Raw genomic sequence first — 26,604 nt, forward strand, 5'->3', positions numbered from 1 at the left:
ACGAGCTTTCCTGGGAAGGAATATTAGCGGTGTGGATCTGGCTGAGGAGACTCAGACTCAAGTTAATAAGCAATGAGAACCTCATAGTTAATTAATACTAGTTCGTCGGTGTCTGCAATTAAGCCAATGTATTGACTCTTGGCCAAGCGTAAGGCGGCATAGACATGGGATGATTGTTCAGACAGAAAGCCCGTGGAAAACAAGCAAAAAATAGATCCAAGAAGTGATTCCCGACAGGCAGTGAGAGATGATATGTCTGATTCAGTCCTTACAGTTTTCTGTTCCATAGTATGCATGAACCATGCATCTGACAGCCACAATTCTATAAGTAGCATACAATTCGATATATCGGAAGCTGTGCATTCAGCCTCTTAGTAATTGTCTAATGACGAGTCAGCTGGTCACACTGCAGTCTCTGCCTGACGCTCTATGACATGAATGATCTAGTCCTTTCATGCTCGTAGGAGTCAACTACCTATATTCAACAGTCATTAGTGTAAATCTGCCCTTTCGTGTAATTTGAGCCTCCAAGTATAGCAACCTTTGATAGATAGACTGTAAATTTCGTAGTACAACTTGACCCACTCAAAACCATCTGTTAGGTCAATAGGCATCAGCGAGGGACTGAGCTTGAGATACAGCCATATAATGATGGAAGATGGAAACATACCTGATGTGATGCACACTGCAAAGGGCCCCTCTCTATCAATCATATACCCGAATGGACTGGAAGGGTGACACCGATGCTCTCTTCTCATAGCTACTATTACTAGCAATCGATGCACAGCTTGATTTCGCGCGATTGGCGTGGGAAGAAGTCCCGAATTATTCGCATATCTATGCTCTCTTGAGTCTTCTCTTCAAGTTCTTATGCTAGAAGTTGCGATGGAGGTAAGGTAGTACTGCCAGGATCACTTAATAGTTCACTTGCATGGCTCTCACATTGGATTTAGTATCAGATCTCGAGTCCCGGGATCTCAAGGACTTAAACATGATGACATCGGCTCTATTAAATAGGATCATCCATCGTTTCAGGTTGAGTAACCGCTCGCCGAGGACTCTCTAATTGCATAAAAGCCACCGTGTCCGCCTCAAGCACGGCCTCCATGTAAGTCTTGAACCCATTTCGCTGCAAAACCTTCACGCTCCCTTTATTAGCTAAATTGGCCGCCGCGAACAATTTCTCCTCATGTCCCAGGCCACCGACTCGTGGCAGTTTCCACCATGCGTCGATCACTCCCCGTAGGGCTTCGCTGGCATACCCCCTCCCCCAGTACGAGGGATGCAAGGCGTATCCCACCGAGGGAGCGGGCGATAGGGAGTTAACACCAAGAGACCCGATGATACGTTCAGAGTCATCTTTAGGAATAATGACAAAGAAGAATAACCGCCCAACCGCACCGGACGCGTCTGGATCTTTGAACACCTTTCTTGCCATCTGGGCTTTGCTTTCTTCGATTGTGGTATCTGCTATTCTGGGCCAACTGTGGCAAATTAGCTTGAGGATGCCATCGCAGAATAGGTTTTCTCACAGCCAGTCCACGACATCTTGTCGGCTTCTGATGCTGAAGATTCCTGCGGCATCTTCGTCGTTGCCGATTCGCAGAGGCCGCAGGAGGAGGCGTTCGGTGGATATGGGTGGTACTTCCTCCGGAATAATTACTGCAACGGCTTGCTCGGGGTAAGAAGGGTAAGACATTGAGAATTAGCGCGCAGACATTTAATGTGAGAGTAGATTTATGTCTTTTTGGTCACCGGAATTGTGTTCTTCATATATACATGGGTTGTTGTTGAGTGAGTCATCCGCATTCTGATGTGAGACTCTAGATCGGCCTTAGCACCTGGCGGCATCAGCATGGTCCGATAATAGCCATCGCTCACTGAATAGAAGCTCTATACAAGTCAAAGTAAATTTGATGTTGCTTTCTTAAGGACGGCTATCTTTTTCCTACTGGAAAACTTCAAAATAAGCAAATGTTCTAGTTCAAATCGACAAGCCACAAGGCTCTGTGGACCCAACGACGGCCGAGATAAGCTTAATATGTGGAACAGTGCCAGCTACAATAAGCCATCTTATTATAGCATGTTTTAGCGACATGTGATATATTGTATAGCTTCATTTTGAATGATCTGTATCAACATAGCACGTTCGCGCGGTATTACGTACAGCGGCGCCTACCTGCGCGGGTTTTGAGCTCGAATGTATATGCGCGCCATGACAATGAGGGTCATCATGATGGCCGACTTTACAGGAAGCTCGCAGACACATATCTGTATGAATTGGGCAAGAGGCTTGACTGAAGATCATTAATATTTAGGTTGCTCTGAGAGTGACCTGGCTTATGATGTGTTTCCCTTCACACTACAATGGCATGGTTCCTCTGGACATGAGAGCCTTGAGCTTTGGATTGGACCGTTTGAGGTTTTCAAACATCATATTCTATAACCGAAAATTATACTAAAACTTTTAATGTCTAAGTTAGGTTCGTTTCATAAGTCATTATACCTCACCATTATCCCGCCTCAACCCCGTATTCCGCGCTCTGTATCTGAACTTCCCTTCGACCATTCCTGCTTCATTAACTGCTGACAGAATTTACTCCTCTCTCTTACCCATTCCCCCTTGTACAAGAGTACAAACGGAATGGGCACACACGCCAGACTCAGAAACCCAACCAGCGAGGTCGCCCAACTCACCCCCAATGTCCCGTACATCGGCTTAGCAGCCAGCGGCAGCAGCGCTCCAAGAACGCTGCGCAGAATGACCGAGCTGGCTAGTGCGCTGGCAGAGTATATCTTGTAAGCATCGGTCACGTATGTCAACAGCGAGACGAAGATGGTCTGGTAGCCGAAACCAAACACTACTCCGGAGGCGATGGGAACTGCCCAGTGGACTTCTGATCGGGCGGTCCAGGCGAGCCAGAACGAGCTGGCCGTGAGGAGGATGGCGCCGAGACAGGAGATAGGGAGTCGGTGGAGTTCTGCACCGAAGCGCCATGGCTTGTTTTGTTTCTTGGCTTTGTCGTAGGTCATATCCCAGTAGAGGGCGACAAGACTGGTGGATGCTGCACCGACGCCGACTATCTCTATTAGCGTGGTTCATAGAGAGGTGGCGACGTACGTACCAGGAAGGAATGCAAGAGAGGTCATCTGTACATCGAATCCGTAAACACCTGCCAAGTCAGCATACGCGTATTATGACCCCAGGAAAAGGGCCAACAAACCTTCAAAAATTATTGGGTATGCTTGAAAGTAGAAGAAGACAAGACCATAAGCCAGCGCGATGTATATTGAAGTGAAGGTGATAATGGGCTCGAAGAGCAGCATAGCCAAAGGTCGCTTGACGATCTGAACGACGTTGACAGTGTCCTCTGCAACTGTATCCCGCATTCCAGTGGCATTGCGTCTTGACAAAACCGGCCCGAAGGTCTCGGGCACAAAGAGAAGGCAGATCCAGGCCCAGCCTGCCAGGATCGAAGCAATCCAGAACGTCCATCTCCATCCATAAGAGGGCGATGCAAACCCCGATATTATCGGACCAAGAATAGGCCCGAAACTAGCTGACTAGACGCAAAGTCAGCCTAAACGCATTGATTAACTTCAATGCATTATAGAACATACCGCCATATAGAATGCCATCACTCTACCTCTTTCTCTGAGATCAAAGAACATGTCCGCATATACGCCACCCACAACCGTCTGAGGCGCTGAGCCCATGGTTCCACAGATGAAACGAAAGAAGAGCAGCGATCCCCAATTCGGACTCAACGCACATGCCACGGTCGACAAAGTAAACACCGTGAGCGTAGGCAGTAGCACCAACCGCCGTCCGACGGTCTCGCTCAGGGGACTAAAAGCAAGTGGCCCGACCATGTACCCGATGAGGAACACTGAAGTCGGCAAATTACTTTGTGTGGCATCCTCCACGTGGAACTCCCGCATGATGTAGGGGACCGCATTGCTCGGCAGCGAGGTTCCGATGCCGGAATTGATTACACTGAGAAAGGTTGCGACAACAATGGACAACTTTTTATGTAATGGCCAGTCATTCGGGGATATGAATTTGCATTGCGTCGAGCGTGCTTGTCGAGATTCGGGCGTCCCTTGCATCTGTCAGCCTCGGAGCTCGAACGTGTTGAAATGCACGGGATGTCGTACCTATAGAACACTCTGTCCGAGCCGGACTTGAAGTTGATTTCTCTTCAGGCATAATGAATAGCCTCTGTAGTGTGCATTCCAGCTGTGCAAGATTGAGTCCGGCGCACCCAAAATTGCTCCCGACTTGGCGCCATCCGGAGTATTTATTAGTGAAGAATCGACCTTTCTCTAGACAGTCTTGCTGCAAATCTGAGTCATAGAAACAGATGGATGTGGCCAGGCATTGCAGATGTAAATGTTTTCTCATGTCTGGACCAAGATATAGAAACCAATTGGCCAATCACTGTTCCCGCTCAGTCTGAAGCTCCAACACTAAATTCGGCGCCGGACCGGCTCCGGTGGAGATGCAGAAACTTGCTCCGGCGCCGATCAGGAGCCGGTCCACAGCGGCCGGCCCCGCTGTCTGGAGGAGTATTTGATGCCTGATCGACCATAAAAACTGCTCGTGACTGGATGGGATTGAGGGAATTGGGGAATGGCACATGATTTTCTGACTTGTTTGCTAGGCAGCTTGCTGATCTAGGCTTGTCGATCACAGCTGATATGGCATCTTTTCACACTCGTCACATTCGGCAACCGCCTTGGTCACAAATCGATGCAGTGTAGTCCTTGCTGTCTAGGATATGGAGGGCATTGAAGGCAAAAAGTCAAACACATCCGACTGCCCCTCCTCAAACAGATCAAACGAGTCCGCAATAGAGGTCGACAGGGTCCAGTTGGGTATATTCATCTCCCCCAGAAGGCGTGGTAGTGCAGGATCCGGTCGAGCTTCTGCATTTCGTCCCTCCTCTGACAGAGTGTCTCCGTGAGTCTGTGCATCCCTCTGCGGCGGCTGCTCCTGACCTTGGTCATGCGGCATATCAAACAGCTCAGAGTCAGACCTCGGATTGTCTGTACCCTGCCTTGGTTGCATCGAGCATCCTGCAGTATTTGACGTTGCAGTGCCCTGATTGGTTGTAGAACTCCTTTCTGCAAAAAGCGCACTGGCATAGTTGGAGAATATGGACACGGTGCGATGGATATCCGGATAAGGGGGCAGCTTGAGAATCTCGCTCATTTGCTGCGCTCGTTGCAAGACCAAGCTTTGATCGATCAAAGCCGGATGCCACCGTGCCACTCGCACAGCGAATGTTGCTAGCCAGGTTAGTACCTGGCAATGGGCATAGGAGTGGGAACCTACTGATAAAGGCTATAGTGAGCGCCGGATACGTCGGAGACCAGGTGAGCTGGCACCGGTAAGCAGTCTCATTGACCAACAATGCCATTTGGCCCATAATGATCTCCACCAGTGACTTCCAAAGCCCTAGGACGGCGTCTGACTCCGGATCTGGAAGAACTTCCGACGACGGCCTTTTCTGGATGCGAGCGATGGTGGCGCAGAGGACATAGACCCGAGCATAATTGAGCATGTATTTCAAGCTAGACCGCTGAAAAGCCCCAGCGTGGAAGCCATTTTCTACCCAGTCAGCGTCCCTCCTGTCCAATCGAGCGTTCAATTTCTTACGATCATGTATTCCATCCCAAGTCTTCCACCACTCCTCTAATCGGCGCATGATTGCGGGCAATTCGGTGGACAACAACTGCCCCGCGGTGGTACTGTCTATAGTTCGTCGTGCTCGAGCTGTGCTATATTAGCCACAATGACCAATGGATGATAGAAAATACATCACTACCTCGAAGTTGATGGATTTCAATGACGCTGACTGTACGCATATCGCTGGGCAGTGAGAGAGGATAGTCGAGATACTTGCGGAGCTTAGCTACATCAAGCTCATTGACTCGCGATTTTCTGCCGGTCCCCGCAGCGATATCAAGCTCAGTAGTGTACGTGATTAGCCACGTTCGCGTTTGCCAGACCAGAATGCGATCCTCCATCGTGGCTGATAGGTAACTCCGAGGAGTGTTTGTCTGCGCCAAAAGAGTATCCAGAGATTTCTCAAGCCCCGAATCCAGTGCAGTCCGGAGGATGAGAGCTGTCGAGAACCAAGATTTCTCGGAATAGGCAGCCAGAAGAATCATTCCTTGGACAGTCTCAAGCTTCGTTGGTCGTTCAAAGAAGCTGTCTTCGGCTAGCTTTTGGGCTTCATCTTGTAGGACCCGCTGCAAATGACTGTTGCTGCGAAGCTCAGGAACAGCTCGACTAGCGAGGTAGATTATGACGGTGAAGCAGAACAATGACCGAGATCGGATGGAGTCAAAGGTGTCCCTGACAGGGTCGAAGAGAGGCAGGAAGTTCTTGCTCCCATTCATAAACCTGGTCGACGTTTAGCATCATTGTCTCGCTCAGGTGGACGCACCGTACCTCTCATAGATGCCGCGAGCTTGCTCCTCAGTGATGATTCCTCTTGCAATCACGTCTTTCGTTGGGTCGTCATTTTCGGATTCGCCGATGAATATTTGCTCATCTGGAGCTCCTAGATTGACGGACATGGAATGCATTGCTGACTGAGGAGCCATCATATCCTGCGACGTAAAATGCTGTATCTCAAGGCTGGATTGGCCAGTTGACCCTCGGTTGTTGAAGCTCCCCACTGATGAGAGGCTGGAACTTGTTGGAGAAAGGGGGTTAAATCTGGATAGGAGTCAGTAGGTATTATGATCGATTTTTCGTTGTAGACAGAATACCGAGTTTGCTCTTTGTTCTGGTTTCTTCGCTCATTGCGCCCTCTGTCAATCGTGTCCACTACACAGTCATGACCAGTGGCCTGACATCGGGAGCAAGGGATCTGATGACGCGCATCGCAGCGCATCTTTTGCTTTCGACACCGCCGACATGACTTGAAGAGACGGGTGGGAGTTCCCCTGGGTGATTCCATGATGAGACCGGTTGTTCAATCGAAATCACAGACGCAAACGCTAGTAGCTTAGAGCTTCCATACAGGGAACCATCAATTATCGCAATATTGGCGGTTGTGAAGTATATCGAACAAAAGTCACCTGCTATCTGGAGCTGACTCAAATATGTGGCGAGCGTTGTCACCGTCGGAGAAATACCGAACTTCCGAAATCTTCTGGTCCTAGCCTAAAAGAAGGAATCATAGTAAATAACACTACTTCCGGTGAATCCGCACAGTTCAAGCTAAAATAATACAGTCCCGAAACTCAGGAGAAGAGAAGACATGTTGTTGTCGTTTAAAGTTGTGGATGGAAGAGCAAAAGCGAGTGAAACAAGTCCGGTCACGTGAGTACCATCTCCGAGCGATCAACAATCAAGTCTCACTCTCTCCTACCTTCATCCATGCTGATACAGGGATCGATTCATCCATCAATTTAGAGCCCATCCGCCCTGTCTCTTCATAAATCCTGCAGGATCATATGCCTCAGCGATCTACGGCAGTCGAGCTTTGTTCTCCGCCCCGTAGCTAGAATAGAGATCCCGATCATCGGCCGCGTCATTCATAAACAGAGGATTCAATCTGCTCGCGTTACTCAACTATTCAATATGACTTTCTTTCAGATGCAACTTACGAGATAAAGCCTATATTGCCGAATGATAGTTCGTCGGCTTCTCACCCTCAAAGCTGTTGGTGAAATTCAACATGGCTTGATCTGCTATCTCACGAAAATATGCCGGACACGCATCATTGCAGATAGGATTGATCCAAATCAGGTCACTCTCCACCTCGATTCGATCACCGTTTGCAGGGTCTAACCCAAGGGCATTCCCTCCTCGATCTGTGGAGGCGCGTGCGATGCGAACTGACAGAGGCTGGGGTGTGAATCTACCCATCTGAATGTCAATATTCCTGCTTGAGATGTTTCTGACCCGACTCTGGTACAGCTGAAAATGAGCTTCGAGCAGCCGGCTAGCCTTTTCAGGCTCCATGCTGGGAAAAGTGTTCATCCGAGGACCCATGCTGAGTCCATATGCACTATCCTCTTCGGCTTGGTTGGTTAGATTAGCATAGGTCGTTGTCGCTGTGGTGTCCAGGATTGGCTCGACATCCTCTAGCCGGGAGAATGCGTTTGTGGGAGGTGCGGAGCCATCATAGAAGAAGTATACCGTGGGATTCGAGCCCATAGCGTCTGGCGACCCAACGGTAAAGGTGGGAATAACAGCGGCTTTGGCGTCTGGGTAAACTCGGATAAAGGTAGACATGGCCTTGAATACTTCTTGTCGCTTGTCGGCGGAGTACGATCGGATACCACCCCAGACTTGTCCATTGTCGCCGAGGTTATGGGCTTGCAACGTGAACTTGGTGACGATGCCGAACTGGTTGCCGCCTCCTCGCAATGCCCACCAGAGATTGGAATGAGAGGTGCGATTGCATCGATGATGGCCCCGTTGCCCAAGACTACTTGGAAGTTGAGCACATTATCGCACGCCAATCCCTATTCAATCAGTGTGGCTGTCGAACACATTCGGGGGAGGTCACCCACATATTGCGCCGAATAGTACGACAGCCCTCCTCCGGGTAAGCCCCGCAACTCCAATATTGGCCAAGCGCCCTCCAACCACCACATAATTTGTTTTATCAGCTATCTCGTAGACATTGCCCCACCGCGCACCTGGGCCGACTTCGAAGCTCTCACCGCTGGCCGGGCGAGTCACCGACAAGAGTTTTTCGTTGAAGGAGATCAATACACCACCATTGGTACTAGACACACCGGCGTTGAAGTTATGCCCCCGGACTTCAGCGCAAACTGAGTATTGGGGTACTTGTTCAACTGCCGCACGGCATACGAGACCTCCTCGGCAGTGAAGGGGAAGAGAACGCAAGCTGGGCGATTCTGGGCGTTCACTGCGTTTCATTACCCGTGGACAACGGGAAAGTATTTGTCCACATTTGAGACAGTCTCTGCTCCATAGGACCCAAAAGGATCCCAGACGGTGAGAGTGGGATAGGTCGTATATACCTGCTGACATGCCGCGACTGCATCGGCTGAGGCTGCGCCCAGAGCGGAGGATGCCAATAAGGCAGACGCAATTAATGCTTTCGCGTACATGATAAGTCAATCAATCGCCCTTGACTCTCGCGACGGATGAGAGCTAGTGACAGCTGTAGAGACATTGCGCACTGATTACTTTTATATCTGTGTGTGTCGTCATGGATCAGTTTGTCGCAAACAGTGCTCGCACGGGGAGCGAATAACCATCAGTGAAATACGACAGCCGTCTATCAATCTTAGGCGACAACGCAATAATCGAGAACTACTACAGACCTTGATGTTTGCGAGATGCGAGGTACTTGGTGACAGTGACTGCTTGCAGCCTTCAAATTCTGATTTGACCAATCAGATCGCTGAATCGCTTCCATAGTTCAACCTGGCGATTTGCAGTCAACCGAGGCGCGGTCCGTTCCGAGAAAGGTGGCGATCGATGCCTCCGTGAGCCTGCTGGTGTAGGAGCTATTATTTTTATGGATTTCTCTGGATGCGGTACAATATCGCTGGAGGTGAAGGATGGGGCCTATCATGTTGACGACAGACAGAAGTCTAAGCAGGACGCATTCAATCGTGGTAGCTACTACAAAGGAGGAATTCAACCTATGGGCCTAGAGGGAACGGCCACATCCCCTTGACTCGTTCAAGAGAGGTTGCGGCCGTGTCGTAAATCCAGTTGGCACATGGCTTGTTTATCAACTTTCTGTGTAAGAGACGGGAATATGTTAAGCCGGTCCAGGTCCCTCCATGTCCTTTATGTGCATAAGTTCCACCGTTGATGAACCATCTAGGGTGCTGCTGGAGCTCGGAAGTACACACTGAATTATGAGAAAATGAAAATAAATTTACAGGCTTAAATCTTCGGCAATGACTAACTGAGAGCAAAGCAGAATTTCACAGTGGACTTGCAGCAACATATTGTGACACGTGACTACTAAACCTGGTGCTTCTCAATAAATACATAATGCAGACTAGCCGTATGTAACATTAATTAGTGGCAGCTAACATAACAACAGCCCTGCTGGCGCAATGGTAGCGCGTCAGACTTCTAATCTGAAGGTTGTGGGTTCGACCCCCACGTAGGGCTTATCTTTTTCTTTCTCCGCCTCTCCGTCCAGTCCACAGTCTTTTTTTGCCTGCGTGCAGCTTTTTAACTCTACATCTTTTTTTTCGGACGACAATGATAATAATGAACCATATGGAGTCTGCATCAATTTACTAAGCAACGGAACGAGACCGTTATGTTATTTATTTATTCATTTATATTTTTTGACAGCCAAGTTCGAGGTCGGGTCCAACCTGAAGTGGTCAGTTCTTCTCTCCAATGTTTATATGTTTATGTCAAGAACAACCCCTGCAATTATCGTATGACCCAAGAATGATTGCATCGCAATTGCAGTCCTCATCATTATTTGATACAGCCTTGTACCCGAAGGGCACTCACAGATGCTTCATAGGGGTCACTTCTGTCGGAGAAAGATTATGAGAGTTGGATGCTGGTCGCAAGAACTGCTGTGATCTAGATAATCCCTCGTCGCTCCAAATTTCCTGTCACATTGTCTGAAACAACCAAGAGACCTATTACCCGCGAAGGAACCGAGGACACGTGTGTCGAGACTCAAGGAGCACGCATATATTATGTTTACTACGGAATGTACTCCATTGTGGATTAGCACGCGCGGCGCACGACCATCGCTCATATAAATCCCTGCAACGATCCCTGCAAGCGCCATGCATGCCATATTAACGACAGATTACGGTACCCAGGCAGCCTGTTCTATTTACATCCAGCCGAGGCCTTGTAGTCTAAGCGGAAGTGGCATTATTCCTATCATTAATCCGACTCATGTTCCACATGGACGTGGATGTCCACTGTCTTGAGCACTCCACCCCTCCGTGATTCCATCGTCAATTGCTTTGTACTGGCGCTGGTCCCCTCACTATCATCACTGGGGATTCGGCTCAACCGGCCCTCTCGAGAATCCGTACGGACGTTGGTGGTCACTACGGAGTCGCCGTTTCCAAAAGCAAACCCTGTATATATGCTGCGGCGTTTCTCTGCGCTGAGCGGCGTCTGCTTGCCGTAGCTGCTGCCCTTCCGCCGCGTGGAGAGTTCGACATTGTCTGGTAATCGAGTCGTGATGAGACCGGAGTGCAGCCCGGCGAAGATGTGGTAGAGAGTGGGTAGGCAGGCGACGATGAGGTTCGTGTACATGTTCGCTCTGGTGGAGTCAAGTCAGAGGCGCGATCCATCGGTGGCTTGGGGAATGGCTTACTGGGCAAAAGTTGATGGTACGACCATCGACCCTGCTCGCGTTAGACATGCTTCTGGAGGGATGGAGCCGGAGCCAGCTTACATGTAGTATCAGACGAAGTTAAGAATTGTGGCAGTGTCGCGAGCTGCCCGATTGTGAGTAAGACGGCGCTGTGTCTCCATTAGCATTGAACACCTCTCACAATGCAGGGCGACCAACAGTGCTCTTGCGCAAAATGCACACAGGATCTTTACTCTCTTCCCTTGAGTCATCTGGACCTTGTGCATCATGAAGAAGGGAAGGGTGAGGACGGCCACGTCGGTCAGGATGTTCATGACAGAGATTAGGTACATCAAGGCTCCCTGGCATGATTAGCCTAGCTCTTTGCTGTTGGCTGCCCATCAAAATCGGTAGATACCTTTGCCGTGCAACGATCCGGTCTATACAACCAAGAATCTGGCAGGGGACATTGAAAAGCGATTGCACACAGCGCAAAGACCGTCCAGACACCAATCGCTCCTATCGTGGCAAGACATGCCTTTTGCAAACCGCTTCGCGGGGTCAATATATGCACCAAGAGGGTCGTCGACAGTTTGGATAAGGCGACTGGGATAATCTGAAGCAGCTGAGCCGCGTAGTTGTACTGTTTACGAAACCAAAAGTCAGATGGAGAGCAGTGGCACACCTCCGGGCGTTGAAATACCTTGCTGTACTTCTTGAAAGAGTCCGCGGTCAGGGAACCCTGCTTCCTTCCCAACCCGTATTTGACCGCATAGTGGAGTATGATTGTCTGGACGATGGCTACCACCTGGAAGATTCGCAGTCAGTGTCGCTCTTAGCTTGGATTCGGACCAGTTCATACCGTTCCGACGTAAATTGGAGAACTGGTGGCCGTTCGCCGCCGCTTGAGATAGATCGACGAGCTTATTTTCGCCGCGATGAAGAAGGCCAGCACAATCAACAAGGAGACATTGACGAGAAGAAGGTATGCACCATGATCATTGTCCGTAATTGATGCAAACGGAGGAGTCCGAGACACGCCTTCCATGGTCAAACCCAAGCGAGCAGACCCTCATAGCTACACAACCGTGGGTGATGAGAAGCGCTCTTTATGATTCATTTATTCCATGGCGGCCTTGAATTTTCCGAAGGATTTAGGGTCTTCTTGATCGAGTCAGGATCCAGCAAGGGTGCCCTGTTGTTTCAAACGCAGGCGATGGGTGATTGGGCTGGGATCAAATGTTGCTAAGTTTCGTGGCGCAGGAGCAGATGAGACATTGTGTCCTCCTTGAGTTGGCTAATAATCGGTGTCCTTGTTCATGTGTGCATATCAGGAATTCCTCGTGCGAGTCCGAAGGCATATTGCCATCGTTGTCAGTGCATCCTTAGGCGCATCGGAGTGCCCCTAAAGTTGCTCTAAAAGTGACCGGGCCAACGCTAAAGTCGCGGGATTGGATGTCCAGACCATTCATGTCGAGCTAATCGAACAAGGATCGGACGGTTTGGCCACATCTAGATTGCCCCGGTTATTGCCCCGGTTAATTTAAATCAATGCCCTTGTTTCTCTTTCTCTGTCTTCCAGAGAAGCAGTGCGTGGAAGATTGCCCCCCATGTCTAGTGCAGTGACTAGATATTGACCACTGCTCGCTAAGACGAAGACAAAGAGTAATAATAATATTAGTTGTCGTCGACTCTAGGGCGGTCCAGATTTCATATGATGCCGTTATCCCATTGGTTTCGGGCTAACTGGTCAATCTTTGTCCGGCATGATTTCCTTTATTTAAAACTTGTCTATAATTCTTCCTCCGAACCCCTCCTGTTTCCTTAAAGGTCGCCGGTCTCTCTGCCTGGTTACCTGCAAAACAGACTCTACCAAAATGGCGTTTGAGGAGGTCGAACTAAAGGGCAGTGTCCACGTTCAATCTGGCGCCCGATCCAATGGAGACAGTGGCCAGCCAGCTGGGAGTAAAGAAGTCCGACAACGAAACCAGCTCGAGGTTTGTATCCATACCCTGGTCGATTGTGTGACACTGGCTAATCCTCCACGATAGAGATACCTGAATTTCTTCTCGACTTTGGCCTTTTCAGCCACCTTGATGGCTTCATGGGAGACGGTGGGAGGAAGTATGGCGGCCGGATTGCTGAATGGTGGACCAGCAGGGATCGTTTATGGCATGATGTTTAGCACAATTGGCAGTGTAGCTGTTGCAGCATCACTGGCAGAACTTGCCTCTGTGTACGACGGCTTCCCCCTGTTCTCGAATGCCACGCTAACCAGATTGAATCGATGTCCAGGAATCCCACAGCAGGTGCTCAATACCATTGGACCTATAATCTGAGTCCCAAGAGTCACAGACTCTTTCTCAGTTTCTTTCAAGGTATGTCTTCCAATTGTAGTCCCCATATGGCTTGAGCTCACAATCTTACAGGATGGGTCACGGTATGACGAACCTGGTTGGCTCGTCACACTATATCTTGCTAATGCGAGCAGGTCTTCTCTTGGTGTTCTCTGGTCTGCCTGGCGCCCTTCCTCATTGGGAACCAGATTCTGGGACTGGTTACTTTCAACCGCGAAAGCTATCACATAGAGAGATACCAGGGCACGCTTTTGACCTGGGCAGTCTTGATCATCCCGATAATCATCAACATATATGCCCGGCGGGTCCTGGCGGTCATCGAGGTAGCAGCTGGAATCATGCACATCGTCTTCCTGCCCGTGACCATCGCAGTTCTTGTGGCTCTTGCCCCCCGCAATCCCAATGAATTTGTTTGGAATACCTTTGTCAGCGGAATCAGCGGCTGGTCGAGTCCAGGCGTAGCTTGGGCTGTAGGCCTTCTGGGTGTGGTGACGCCCCTGGGAGGTGAGCAGTCCGTGAGATAATGTTCGAGAGGTATAAAACTCTGACAATCTATAGGCGTGGACGGTGTCATCCACATGGCCGAGGAGGTGAAGATGGCCTCTAAGACCGTCCCACGATCCATGATCTGGGGAACTCTCACCAACGGCATCATGGCGTTCGGATACGCCATCGCCATCCTCTACTGCATGGGAGATTACATGGAGGCCCTGACCTCCCCGACGGGCTACCCAATCATCACAATCGTCTACCAGGCTACCGGGTCCAAGACCGCCGTCAATATCCTCATGGTGATGGGGCTTCTTCCCGGCTGGATTGCGCTGTTCAACGGCCTCGCATCCGTCACCCGCCTGACTTGGGCTTTCGCCCGCGACAACGGTCTTCCGCTCTCCGACTTTTTCGTCCACATCGATCGGAAGCACAAGATCCCCATTCGAGCTCTGTTCCTCGTCGCCACCGTTGTCGTCCTTCTGTCTTTCATCCAGATCGGATCCACCGCAGCGTTCAACGCGATTCTCTCCATCAGCACTCTCGGCCTGTACGTCTCGTACCTCATCCCCCTGATCCTGCTGGTGATCAAGCGCTTCCGCGAGCCCCAGGATATCCCCCGCGGTGTCTTCCACATGGGTCGCTGGGGTCTCCCCGTGAACCTCTTTGCGATTGCGTTCGCAATCTACGTGTCCATTTTCCTACCCTTCCCGGCTCAGGTCCCCGTGACCCGCGAGAATATGAACTATGCGGGGCCAGTCCTGGGGGCAGTCATGATCTTCGCTTGTGTGGACTGGGTGGTGCGCGGACGGAAGAAGTGGCAGGGTCCGACAATCGTCACTCACGAGGACCGACGTTAGTGTCTTTATGAAAATCTGGCATAGCCATGCAGAGAGATATACAATGGTAATGCAATACATTTATTTGATATCTGCTACACAAGACAGACAATTCCGGTTTTCATCCAAGCTTAAATCAGCATGCGCATCCAAGTATGCTACAACAAGAAATCACAGAGCAAGCACGCCCAAAGCCAACGCAGCAGCCCCAAAGAGCCCACCAGCACCACCAGTGACCCGCGGCATTCCCCCGGTACTCACAGCCGATGAAGCACCCGATGAAGCACCGGACGAAGCACCCGACGAACCCGCCGATGAAGTCTTGCTTGCATCCGACGCAGTAGACTTTCCAGAGACAGAGGCAGTGGCAGCCGTAGTAGCGGTAACACTAGCAGTGGCACGCGTCGGACCCGCACCTGCAGCTGACCCAGCTGTAATAGTCACCGCCATGAGAGGCAGATCATTGGAAAAGGTCGAGGAGCTGACTCCAGGGAAATTCGCCGCCGTACCGCTAGCCGTCTCGGTACACACCGCCGTGGTGGTCCCGCCAACAGAGCACCTGACGGTCCAATGGCTAATGCACATTAGCTATCTGTTGGGCAGAGGTGAAGGCCGACTTACAAATCGTCGTCCGGCTCATCAATGTTCAACACGGTGGTCGTGGGACCGGCGACAACGGTCAGGCCGGGGCCCATGCCGCAGTCGGAGCCATCTGTGCCTGGGGCACAATTGATGCTGTATGTTGTTGCGGTGGCATCCTAAAATAGGTGAGATGTGTTTTGAGATCGGGAATTGACATGACTCATGAGTGCTTACACTACCGATGATGGAAGCGACAAGAGGTTGTGGGTCTGCGCCGTAGATCAACATGGAGGTGACGGTGTTCTGGGCTGAGACCAGGCCAGCAGCAGCCAGGCCAAGGAGGAGTTGAGGTGCAAGCATTATGTTTGATGAGGTAAAGACAGACTGGATCGAATGAGGTGCAAAAGAAAGGCAAAAGAAGGTATGAAGTTTGATCAGATTCAGGGGCATCAGACCGAAGAGGAAAACCTTAACTTGGATTTATGAAGGGCCTATCCGGACTGAAGGAGACCTGCATAAAGTCAGATTAGTCATACAAATGCATATATTTTATGCCCTCCACAAAACCATTCGATGGCTTTCCGGAGTCCTATAGGTATAAAGAGCTAAAGTATGTAAAATAACAGGCATATCTACTCCATTCTCATCATCAATTGTTTCTCCCCCCTCTCCATCCTCACACAATTACTGCGCTCTACAATCTCCCCATCAAAAGCCCACCACCACCGCTCGAAAACCACTTGTCCAACCTCCCAGGCCTCAGGTGCGAAAGGATCTCCTCCCCGTACTCTGATACCCTCTCCTTTGACATCTTCCATATCATAGACGAACCGAAGAAGACCAATGGGGTCCTGCGCAGACTTTGGACGCATCTCCGGCGGTAGATGGAACACCTGTATGAGTTTATCCCGGGTACTCGGCCAGGGAAGGAGATCCAGAATTGGATGATGAGGGATGAGACGCTGAGAGGTGGTCGGTTGAAGATGACGGGGAAGTTCGATGACATCGTCGGCTCCGTCGGGGCTGAACGCTGTTGAGGATGGCGATGAGGCGCCAGATGAGAGAGACGGAGGTGAGGGGATCGCCCGGTTCTCCAGTCCTTGGTAGAATGGGCTCGTGGCCGTGAGGTCCCACAGTATGCCGGCAATGTTCAACCGCTGAGCTACCTTCATTGCGGCATTGAGAAGTGTGAGGGAGGAGATTTCCAGCAGATGATCATCTGGGAAGGAAAAGGTCGCGGATTGGTACGTTTGCAGCCGGTCCGAGAGACTGCAGTCACCTCCAGGGTTGTTGGCGCTCTGAGTGGACGGAAATGAGGGTAGCAGATCCGGGAAGAAAGCTGTTGGTGAAAAACAGGAGAATGGATTCTCTACGGCAGACAACGGCATTGTGGTCAAGTCCTGAGCAAGAAGTGAAGGCGATAGTGGAGATTGCGGGAATGAGAGGAATTGGCTTGGAGAAAGTGCATCTGGAATAAGGTCCATGCTTTGATCGCTAAGTTCGGGCATAATTTGGGAGGGGGCAGCCCAGGAACCTTCGGTGTTAAATGAGATATCCTCCACTGCGTGTGAGACACTGAATTCAGTGGAGTCTAAAGTCGCTCTTGGTTCAACCGCTGCTTTCAAAGCCAGCGAAGCGTCCCCGACTTGGGGCTGCCCGTCTTCAGATCCAGAGTGACTCTCCGCTCGAGCCTGCAGAGCCTGCCACTGCTGTCTCTTTCTCTCGCCTGCAGGAGTCAGCAGCGGTTCAGAAATAGGCTTCCACTACATACGGTATCTTCTCTGAGCTAGCACGCCCAGCACTCGTTTTCGCTCCGCCGGGTCCTCGGTGATGTCCGGAACGGCGGGAACATCTCGCTTACGCTTGTTTGGCATTTTATCAGCCAATGAAGAGGGTTATTTATCAGAGAAAAGTAGATTGGAGCTGTGACAGAGATGTGGGAGAAGAATTCTGCGAGATGAGGCCACCCCAAGGACACGAAGAATGAGCGGGGAATCATAACGTTATGGTTATGGGCACGCACTTAGTGGCGATATTTCAGTTGACCACACGCAACGAAATGCTGGTGGAATGCGTGGCAATAGTTACGAACACGAGAATCATCCCGGGCCCTGACCGTGATTGGACGATCAATGGGAATTTACAGACACCTCGTATTCGTCCGCTTGTTCATATTAAGCAGCCCAAGCTGCATGTTATGTTCGAGACCAACGTTATGTTGGACCCTCATGAGGTTATGTTATGGTCTCAAGAAATGGCTATATAAGGCCGACGAATTCGAGATGTAGGGACATCAGAACACCATCATCAATCTCATCTTGCAAAGACATAACATTACTAATATACTGAGTCCCTTCAAAGCACAATTCTCAATGTCTCAAAACAATTACTCCATCCATTCGATTGCCGCGGCATACGCCGTTGGTCTGTTCCCTCACGGCTATTACTATGTCAAGATGATGGCCAATGCCAAGGAACACGCTACAAACATTGTGTATGTTTAAGCAACTCGGTCAAGGCACCATGACAGCTAATAAATAAAAATGATACAGACCGCGGGAGAACCTGTCGAATCTCAAAGGCCGCCTGCCAGCCCAGATCTGGCAGCAGCTCGCCAAAGCCCGTGGGGCACATCTGAATGCGATGGAAGGATTGCCTCTTTTCGCTGCTGCAATGGTAAGGCAGACAAGACATTCTCAAGAAATAGTATGAAACTTAACACATATCACGCAGCTCGCTGGAAACCTGGCTAAACTTCCCTCGAGCGACCTGAACACGCTTTCGTTGGAGTTTATCGGCGCCCGACTCTTGTATACGGCCTTGTACATGGGAGCCAAGTCTGAGGCTATCAGCTATTTGCGTACGGGTGTGTGGGCATGGAGCGTCTCGATCCCGATTTGGGGTTTGATCCAGGCCGGACGGGCTCTGAACAATGCTGAGTGACGATGATGGGATGTTGTCTGATGTCACATTAGTTGCCTCTGCACTTTTCACACTGTAGATAATATGTCAATTGTTTAATAAATTTGTTTAGAAGAAAGCAGTCTTCGAGATTGACAAAATCACTCCACATCGTTAGCGCCCCAGACGCACTTGTTCACAAGCAGCGGTCATTGATCTTGTCACAAGGGTAATCGGCCCCAGCTCCGGTCGATTCTCCGCTGCCTGTACCGCAATCTCGTTGACCCATCTCACTAAAGCAAGGCCTTCTTCATAATTTCCCGGCTCTTGGCAATCGATCATGTCCAAACATAAAAGGAAGAAAAATATGAATTGGTGGAGTAACAGAATACTGCAGGATATGGTCGTAAGCAGACAAACCCAGATATGCTAGGTCCTAGGTGACGTACCTGATACCCCAGAAAGACCGCACCGTCGAACCCATAAGAGATTGAAACACTTTCAAGGACTTTCTGGCGAGGTCTACCGTGTGTCGTGGCAAGTGGGCACTGTCCCGGTTGCATTTCTTGGCCTGGCAGAGGATGATAATGGTCTTGTAGCTTGTGAATAGAATGTCTGCACAGAACCACGTGTCGATGAGAACTTTGGTTGTGCTCATGAGCTCCTCCTGTACTTGCGTAAGCCGACGTGGACTACATCCACAGGACAGAACAGACATGGTGACTTACAATATTCCAGTTAGACAAGATTGCCTCCACTTCGGCGATAAGATCATCCATCCAACTATCGTATGTGGCTGCATTCTGATCGGACTCGGCATTCACAAAGTCCAAGTATTTCAGGACCACTAAGGTGAGACGCATCGATGCCAGGAAGTGGATCTGAATAAAGTGCGTCGATGCATCATCAACCCCAGTGATTGAGGGGTCAGGGAGATTAACCGCCCATGACCCTTCAGGGAGCATCGCTGGCTTACCGAACGAGAGACGAAAAAGGCAGTCGGTCCGGAGAAGGTGCCAAAATTCGAATCGCATTCGATTTTGCTCTACCTCGTTTTTTTGTTCAGAGGATTCCTGCGCTGGACGGATATGGCTCTCAGGCCCTTTAGGGTTCCCGTCGATGGAGAAATATCCAAGAGCTCTTGCAATGCGGCAGGCATGACAAAAAATCTTCCATGAGAGCTCACTATTGCAGCCTTCCAGCGCCATCGATATCTGTTGGAAATCGTCAGAAAGTGAGCTCAGAAGAACGTTTGAAACTCATGATCACCATCAGAAAAGCGGCAAATAGGTCCTCCGGGGTATCCTTGACTTGGTCCAACCAGCTGGGTACGAGTTCAATGCTTGTGCGATAAAGAGATTTTACGATGCCACCCCTTTGCACGGTGTGATCCAGATCCATCAAAACCCCCTGAAGCAGCACACTGTAGTAAATGAGCCTTGACGTAACATCCAAGTGGACGTGACGTATCTCCAACAAGTCAGGAACGCTTAAGAGAAAGCTTTTCTCCAAAGGAATTCGAAACCCTTCAAATTGATACGAGTCATAGTACACTGCAGGATCGATTAGACAAGGACCGTCAATTAATAGCTGATGGTAACGCACGATTTACCCATTTTTTTGCTTGGTCCTTTGGAATTTGTGGAGGAAGCAAGACGTCTCTTTCTTGTGTGTTCTCCAAGCGCGAGATCTCCGACATTGCAGCCTCTACCGCCTTAATGCAAGCCTCGTTTTTGTAAACCTGGGATTTAACATGTTGTAGGAGACAGAAAACGTTTGATGTAAGCAGTAACTTGTCCTTGTCATCCTTTATACCGTTCAACATGCTATGCACGACGTCCGGCGTGTTAGGGATAAGCGATTGGCCTTCATTTATCAGGTCAGGGCCTGTCGACGACCTTGCGTCATTCACGTCCGTGTCGCCCGAGGACACAGACATTGAACGAGACACATCTCTGGTGTCTGCATCTTGGCCAATCTTGCAATGATCCTCCAAACGTTCTAGACGCCTGAGAACTTCCCGAAGGATCTGTTTGTCATGGAGGCCACTGATACATTGTGAGCTATGTGGTGTAAACGCTTCAGATATAAGGAGCATAGGACCAACCGTCTATTTTTGGACCGAGCTTTTCGCGGCAAATATATGCATTGCGCACCGACAGCTTCGCATCTGCTGCATCGAGGCTCGAGTCTATTGCATCCGACCTAACTGCACGTCAATATGAGTTCTGCACGGCAATCATTGAGATCGACAATTTGAGACCTTCTTGGCCTGACAACGAGTGCACTAAAACAATCTCTTAGCCCCAATAAACCTAGGCGGAATCAAGGATTACATACCGACGTGCGCTTGGGCGCGTCCTGGGAGGTCATCGCTGATCCAGATCATCAGGAGGTTGAAGTAGGTAAGAAAGATCAGCGGGGAATTCGCAGAGTCCGAAAACCCGGATGCACATGATCTTAGTGCCTCCGGGGGGGTCCGGATTCCCAGAAATCCCCGAATGTCCGGCCATGTACAGAGTAGAAGGTCCTTTTTAAGTTCATTATTATTACTATCTCCACTTCGACGCTATTAACTCTGTCCTTTAGTGGATGTATTATGCTTATCCTGGCGTTAAATGATGCTAATAGACGGCATATGTCTTCTCGACCCCTCGCCCCTCCACATATAACGCTGATGCTGCCTGGAACGCCAAGTGTCTTTCCCTTTTTGGGTAACTCGTATTCGACTGCTTTCGATTCGTTGAGCGACATATCTATTTAATGAAATTCTCATCCCCTGCCCTGTTCATCTCCTGAAAGATGGTTTTTTGACTGCAAGTCATTCGCAGTGTACTTCACAATGGGGAGCTCCGAAGATAGCCCCGCAGCAAATGCGACCGAGAAACAAGCAGTGCTGGCAGAAGGAGAAAAGAGCGAAGGGAAAAACGATGCAGAGTCCGCGCCGACTGCCTCGCTGGGAAACTATTTCGTATGATGATTCTCCCCAGGGTTGCTTGCTATGCCACTGACAAGAGTAAAGAGAGCCCTTTCCTACGCAACGGGGAAGGATCGCCTTGTATTAGCCGTGGCATTGATATCTGCTATTGCGTCCGGTGTGGTATGTTACTTGAGAGCTGATTTGAAAACGACAAAGCTTTATAACTCACATCTTCAACCAGCCTTTACCCCTAATGAACATTGTGTTTGGGAATCTTGTTGGTGAATTCAATGGGTATTTCATGCCCGGCACAAATGTCACGGAAGCACAATTCAAATCGTCTGTCAATAAACTGAGGTAAGTGGTCAAAACCGACTTCTCGTTTTATGCGCTGACATTAGAACAGTCTGTACATCGTGTACCTGTTCATAGCGAAATTCTGCCTGACTTACTTCTCCATGGTAAGTGGAAAGTTGACAGAGAACGATGATGAATATATTCTCACCATTGCAGTTCTGCTTTCGCGTCACTGGTCTCCGAGTATCAGCTGTTATTCGACTGGAATACGTCCAAGCCCTCTTCTCCCAGCCGATCAGTAAAGTGGACCAAGTTTCCGTGGGCACGGTCACGAATACAATCACGACACTGTCCAATACAATCCAACAGAGCATATCGGACAAGCTCGCCATTCTTTTCCAATCCGTCGCTCTTTTAGTGGCAGCATTCATTATCGCCTTCAAGTACTCGTGGGCCTTGACTCTGGTCACAAGTTCTGCGCTTCTTTTCGTTGTCGTCGGCTGCAGTGTGACTCTACCGATTATGACAAAGATTCAGCAGAGGATTGACAAGGCGGACGAGAAGCATTCTTCCATAGCGGCCGAGGTCTTTGGGTCTATTCGGACCGTGGTTTCGCTCGGTGCCCAGGACAATCTTTCCAAAAGATATGCCACTTGGGTCGAAGAAGGACGGAAACGGGGACAGGGGTTTTCGTTTATTATAGGCATCCACTTTGCTATGGTGTTTTTCGCACTATACGCTAGCTTTTCCCTCGCCTTCTGGTTTGGTTTAAAGTTATACAGGGAGGGCCACATCAAGGAGATCAACACAGTCATCACGTAGGTATATCCTCACGCTTCGATTCCTCAGCTTGGTCACCGTCTAATAAATCAACAGGGTGTTCTTCTCCGTCATGATTGTGGTAAGTGTATTAGGGAATATCGCATCGCCGCTGATTATCGTGTCCAAAGCCGCCAGCGCTGCGGGTTCATTCTTCGAGTTGATCGATTCCGAAAAAGTGGAGGCCGGGGGCCTTCGCGAACCCGAGGCCTCAGCCCACGTTGATATAATCTTTCGAGACGTGCGCTTCACGTACCCTACCCGGCCGGACGTCCCTGTTCTCAAGGGCCTAGACCTTCGGTTTCAAAATGGAAAAACGACCGCATTAGTTGGCCCCTCTGGCTCGGGGAAAAGTACGATCGTTGCGCTGATAGAACGATGGTATCAGTTGGCGATGAGTCCAGAAGACCGCAATCAAGGAAGTATCTATGCCGGGCCGCATGATATCAACAGTCTGGACCTGAAGTGGTGGAGATCACAGATCGGACTTGTCCAGCAGGAGCCTTTCCTTTTCAATGACACTATTTTCAACAATGTTGCCTTTGGCCTTATCGGAACAAAGTGGGAAAAAGAGCCTGACAGCGTGAAAAGAGAACTGATTGAGAAGGCCTGCAGAGAGGCCTTTGCTGAGGAGTTCATCCTGCGTTTACCAGAAGTATGTCAGTCTCTTGGAATAATTCGACATGTCTGACTGTGACAGGGTTATGATACCATCGTGGGCCAGAGCGGTATCAAATTGAGTGGGGGGCAACGACAGCGCCTTGCCATCGCGCGGAGCATCGTGAAAGAACCCAAAATCTTGATATTAGACGAGGCGACGAGTGCTATCGACGTTCGCGGCGAGAAGATTGTACAGGCGGCCCTGGATAGGGTTTCCAGAAACCGCACAACCATCATGATTGCACATCGGCTCTCCACCATTCGACGAGCAGATCATATAGTTGTTATGAAAGGAGGTGTGAACGTCGAGGAGGGAACACACGATGAGCTCCTCCAGCGAGAGGGTGGAGTATACCGCGACCTTGTCAACGCCCAGAGGCTTGAACTGTTGGCAGATGATGACAGTCACACAGGTAACGCGATGCTAGAATTACAAGAAGAGGCCAAGTCTCCCACCCTGTCTGTTCAAGAGAAGGTGAACGATGAAGAGGACGTCCGAGACAGAAGCCGAGGGTTTATTAGGACTATTGGGCTGTTGTTATATGAGCAACGTGCGCGTTGGCCGTTCTACGTGGCGGTCCTCATCAGCACAGCTGGGGCTGGAAGTAAGACTAATCCTGAATGCTTTATGGGGTTGGAGCTAAACATCATTCGGAAATAGCGGCCTTTCCACTTCAGAGCTGGTTATTCGCGAAGCTCATCAACGTGTTTCAGTTTACGGGCCAAAAGCTGGTTGATGCCGCCAATTTCTGGGCCTTGATGTTCTTTTTGCTCGCACTCGCCGTGGGGGTTCTTTACTCTACTGTGGGAATCACTGCCAATTCTCTCTCAGTGGTAGGTACATATGTCCCGTTTGTGATGCTCACCCTAATTCCATATAGAGGATATCCGAAGCCTGTCGAAAGGAATATTTTCAAAACATCCTAGCGAAGCCCATACCCTTTCATGATTTAAGCGAAAACGCTTCCGGCTCCATTGTTTCCCGGCTGGCCACCGATCCCAAGCAGGTTCAAGAGCTCATCGGTCTCAATGGCGCATTCCCTCTCATTTCAACGTTTAGCATAATTGGTTGCATTGTGATTGCCTTTTCCTTTGGATGGAAGCTGAGTCTGGTGACGGTATTTGCGGCCTTACCATGCACATTCCTGGCTGCATTTATGCGCATCAGATACGAGCTGCAGTTCGAGGCAATGAACGCCGAGGTCTATGCTGGAAGTTCGCAGTTTGCAGCGGAAGCCATCGATGCGTTCCGAACAGTTTCATCATTGACGATGGAGGACGCCATCCTCGATCGATATACCCAGCTCTTGCGGGAACAACAGAAGAAGGCTTTTCGGAAGGCGAGATACGCCACTTTAATCTTCGCTTTCTCAGATAGCGTGGAGTTGTGTGCGATGGCACTCACCTTCTGGTCCGTATCACCCCCTGATACCTCCAAGAGAATATTACTGATGGTTACAGGTATGGTGGGCAGCTGCTCGCCTCCAGGGAGTACCAACCGACGTCATTCTTCGTTATATTCATGGCGATCATCCAGGGCGGACAATCGGCCGGCCAGTTTTTCAGCTTCGGATCCAACTTTGCCCAGGCCGCTGCGTCCGGGAACAGGATATTGAACTCGCGCCCGCAACCAGGTGAACTCGGTGCTGCCAGTATCGGAAAGAAAGAAATCGTGCGTAGCGATGACCGGACCGGGGCTAGTGTCGAGTTCCGCGACGTTGCTTTTAGATACGCTTCACAGGATGTGCCTCTTTTCACCGGACTTAATGTCAGTATCGAGAGCGGACAGTTTGTCGCCTTTGTCGGACCATCCGGCTGCGGGAAAACCACTGTGATCTCTCTACTCGAGAGATTCTACAGTCCTTCGCAGGGCACGATCCTTTTCAACGGCGAAGACATCCGTACCCTTGAAATGACATCCTACCGCAGGGCACTATCGCTGGTTGCTCAAGAGCCACGGCTCTTCGAAGGCAGTATCCGCGAGAATATCACCCTCGGTCTCGACCAGTCCGAGTTCACTGAGGAGGAATTGATACAAGCCTGCAAAGATGCAGAGATCCATGATTTCATCACATCGCTTCCAGAAGGCTACGCCACCGAGCTCGGGATCAAAGCGCAGACATCGCTCAGCGGTGGCCAGCGCCAAAGACTCTGTATTGCGCGTGCCTTGCTCCGCAAGCCATCGCTTCTGCTTCTGGACGAGGCAACTTCGAGTCTGGACTCGCAGTCAGAAAAGGTGGTGCAGGGTGCTATGGAACGCCTGGCTCGAAAGAGGAGCCTGACAATCGTTGCGGTTGCTCATCGATTGGCTACTATCCAGAAGGCGGATACCATCTTTGTTTTTGGGGCAAGCCATACTGGCCAAGCGTCGCGGATCGTTGAACAGGGGACGCACCAGGATCTGCTTCGGGCTAAGGGGACGTACTGGCAAATGGTAAGTAGCATTCGTTTTTTGACATAAATTCTCGCTAACTGTGGTATTCGTAGTGTCAGGAGCATGCGCTTGACAGGTGATGCCATCCACACGCGACTGCATACTGCTCTCAGCAGTAGTTTAGGGATGGCCAGCTAGATTCGCTCTATCGATGGGAGCACTTTATTGTAATATAGATTATCCTTCATTTCCCAATATCAAATCGCCCACTCTGATTTATACTCCCTCAAACATCTAACCCTCCCTCTATACTACCTTTCAATCCTGCCGCTCTTATTCAGCCCACCCAGTGACCGGTATCATCCAAACTCATCCTCCCATCTGCCTCTTCACCCAGTACCCCATTGTTCCAAACTAGTCTTGCCAAACAGTGCTGGGACTCGTGGGAAGTTCGAAATTTTCCAAGCAGTGCTATGTGCCGTGGTTCCTATACCCTTGCTAGTGATAGTTCAGCCGCAGCGCATGAGTGCACTGACTGCAGTGCGGCCGTAGACTATTCCCTTATAGCTTGCTGTATCAAACTGGTGATCAAGCAGAGTTCAGTGGATAGCTGCATGCAGTCATTGAGTACATATTCCCGGTTTGGTCGTACGTGGCTCTAATAATATTAAGTATGTATATATCTTTACCTGATTCCGCAGCGATATTTCAGGTAATTGGGTATCTCTCTATACCAACAATTGTTTCCTGTGCAGAAAACCAATCGCGCCTCCTGCACCAGAGCCCTTGCTCTCGCGGTGGAGCAGCAGGACATCACAATCGCCAACATCCTCCCTGCACCGGGCGTCAGGTGACTTTGAAGAATCAGACCGGCCTCTTCTGCCTCATCGCTTGTTTTGGAACTACGACACTACTCTTTCGAGAGAACTAGAGGCGGTAGACTATAGCGGAAGGGTCGTTGAAATAGCGACAAAGATGGGTATTTGGAGATCGTCCAATGTCGAAACCTGACGATTGCCAAAGTTTTAGAAACGGGAGCCAGCAAATGGGGCAATGAACTCCGTATTGT

The 26,604-nt window shown here is 50.1% G+C and overlaps 12 protein-coding genes and 1 non-coding gene across 13 annotated transcripts; 4 read left to right on the top strand and 9 right to left on the bottom strand.

Moving 5' to 3' along the window:
• Window positions 1-1,009: 1,009 nt before the first annotated feature.
• Aud_009580 (GNAT family N-acetyltransferase) lies at window positions 1,010-1,699 on the bottom strand (the record flags this gene model as incomplete). Its single annotated transcript, XM_043294431.1, has 2 exons — window positions 1,010-1,484; window positions 1,533-1,699. 2 exons carry the CDS (start codon window positions 1,697-1,699, stop codon window positions 1,010-1,012), a joined length of 642 nt encoding a protein of 213 aa, XP_043150366.1.
• An 824-nt stretch (window positions 1,700-2,523) lies between these two features.
• On the bottom strand, window positions 2,524-4,210 carry Aud_009581 (putative MFS multidrug transporter; the record flags this gene model as incomplete). The annotated part of the gene is made up of 4 exons (XM_043294432.1): window positions 2,524-3,086; window positions 3,225-3,564; window positions 3,622-4,103; window positions 4,159-4,210. The coding sequence occupies 4 exons, from the start codon at window positions 4,208-4,210 to the stop codon at window positions 2,524-2,526; spliced, it is 1,437 nt and encodes a 478-aa protein (XP_043150367.1).
• A 564-nt stretch (window positions 4,211-4,774) lies between these two features.
• Window positions 4,775-6,974, bottom strand: Aud_009582 (Zn(II)2Cys6 transcription factor; the record flags this gene model as incomplete). The annotated part of the gene is made up of 6 exons (XM_043294433.1): window positions 4,775-5,292; window positions 5,339-5,614; window positions 5,663-5,779; window positions 5,832-6,412; window positions 6,461-6,730; window positions 6,784-6,974. 6 exons carry the CDS (start codon window positions 6,972-6,974, stop codon window positions 4,775-4,777), a joined length of 1,953 nt encoding a protein of 650 aa, XP_043150368.1.
• A 662-nt stretch (window positions 6,975-7,636) lies between these two features.
• On the bottom strand, window positions 7,637-8,911 carry Aud_009583 (uncharacterized protein; the record flags this gene model as incomplete). Its single annotated transcript, XM_043294434.1, has 2 exons — window positions 7,637-8,453; window positions 8,535-8,911. 2 exons carry the CDS (start codon window positions 8,909-8,911, stop codon window positions 7,637-7,639), a joined length of 1,194 nt encoding a protein of 397 aa, XP_043150369.1.
• Window positions 8,912-10,057: 1,146 nt separating this feature from the next.
• On the top strand, window positions 10,058-10,129 carry Aud_009584. Its single transcript has one exon. It is a non-coding gene; the product is annotated as a tRNA-Arg (tRNA).
• Window positions 10,130-10,876: 747 nt separating this feature from the next.
• Window positions 10,877-11,344, bottom strand: Aud_009585 (uncharacterized protein; the record flags this gene model as incomplete). Its single annotated transcript, XM_043294435.1, has 2 exons — window positions 10,877-11,264; window positions 11,319-11,344. The coding sequence occupies 2 exons, from the start codon at window positions 11,342-11,344 to the stop codon at window positions 10,877-10,879; spliced, it is 414 nt and encodes a 137-aa protein (XP_043150370.1).
• Window positions 11,345-11,407: 63 nt separating this feature from the next.
• Window positions 11,408-12,345, bottom strand: Aud_009586 (uncharacterized protein; the record flags this gene model as incomplete). Its single annotated transcript, XM_043294436.1, has 4 exons — window positions 11,408-11,659; window positions 11,716-11,940; window positions 12,001-12,105; window positions 12,160-12,345. 4 exons carry the CDS (start codon window positions 12,343-12,345, stop codon window positions 11,408-11,410), a joined length of 768 nt encoding a protein of 255 aa, XP_043150371.1.
• An 829-nt stretch (window positions 12,346-13,174) lies between these two features.
• Aud_009587 (putative GABA permease) lies at window positions 13,175-15,003 on the top strand (the record flags this gene model as incomplete). The annotated part of the gene is made up of 6 exons (XM_043294437.1): window positions 13,175-13,294; window positions 13,349-13,533; window positions 13,593-13,675; window positions 13,727-13,737; window positions 13,789-14,158; window positions 14,213-15,003. 6 exons carry the CDS (start codon window positions 13,175-13,177, stop codon window positions 15,001-15,003), a joined length of 1,560 nt encoding a protein of 519 aa, XP_043150372.1.
• Window positions 15,004-15,153: 150 nt separating this feature from the next.
• Aud_009588 (putative GPI anchored protein) lies at window positions 15,154-15,924 on the bottom strand (the record flags this gene model as incomplete). Its single annotated transcript, XM_043294438.1, has 3 exons — window positions 15,154-15,556; window positions 15,604-15,740; window positions 15,799-15,924. The coding sequence occupies 3 exons, from the start codon at window positions 15,922-15,924 to the stop codon at window positions 15,154-15,156; spliced, it is 666 nt and encodes a 221-aa protein (XP_043150373.1).
• Window positions 15,925-16,196: 272 nt separating this feature from the next.
• On the bottom strand, window positions 16,197-17,438 carry Aud_009589 (uncharacterized protein; the record flags this gene model as incomplete). The annotated part of the gene is made up of 2 exons (XM_043294439.1): window positions 16,197-17,290; window positions 17,336-17,438. The coding sequence occupies 2 exons, from the start codon at window positions 17,436-17,438 to the stop codon at window positions 16,197-16,199; spliced, it is 1,197 nt and encodes a 398-aa protein (XP_043150374.1).
• Window positions 17,439-17,936: 498 nt separating this feature from the next.
• Aud_009590 (MAPEG family protein) lies at window positions 17,937-18,507 on the top strand (the record flags this gene model as incomplete). The annotated part of the gene is made up of 3 exons (XM_043294440.1): window positions 17,937-18,058; window positions 18,117-18,240; window positions 18,298-18,507. 3 exons carry the CDS (start codon window positions 17,937-17,939, stop codon window positions 18,505-18,507), a joined length of 456 nt encoding a protein of 151 aa, XP_043150375.1.
• A 132-nt stretch (window positions 18,508-18,639) lies between these two features.
• Aud_009591 (transcription factor domain-containing protein) lies at window positions 18,640-20,404 on the bottom strand (the record flags this gene model as incomplete). Its single annotated transcript, XM_043294441.1, has 5 exons — window positions 18,640-18,856; window positions 18,915-19,132; window positions 19,194-19,679; window positions 19,735-20,018; window positions 20,071-20,404. 5 exons carry the CDS (start codon window positions 20,402-20,404, stop codon window positions 18,640-18,642), a joined length of 1,539 nt encoding a protein of 512 aa, XP_043150376.1.
• Window positions 20,405-21,307: 903 nt separating this feature from the next.
• Window positions 21,308-25,675, top strand: Aud_009592 (ABC transporter ATP-binding protein; the record flags this gene model as incomplete). Its single annotated transcript, XM_043294442.1, has 11 exons — window positions 21,308-21,436; window positions 21,488-21,565; window positions 21,627-21,742; window positions 21,792-21,846; window positions 21,899-22,500; window positions 22,559-23,156; window positions 23,202-23,766; window positions 23,823-23,995; window positions 24,043-24,572; window positions 24,623-25,595; window positions 25,649-25,675. The coding sequence occupies 11 exons, from the start codon at window positions 21,308-21,310 to the stop codon at window positions 25,673-25,675; spliced, it is 3,846 nt and encodes a 1,281-aa protein (XP_043150377.1).
• Window positions 25,676-26,604: the final 929 nt, after the last annotated feature.

Source organism: Aspergillus udagawae, assembly GCF_001078395.1.
Source record: "Aspergillus udagawae IFM 46973 DNA, scaffold_8, whole genome shotgun sequence".
NCBI classification, from domain to species: Eukaryota; Fungi; Ascomycota; class Eurotiomycetes; order Eurotiales; family Aspergillaceae; genus Aspergillus; species Aspergillus udagawae.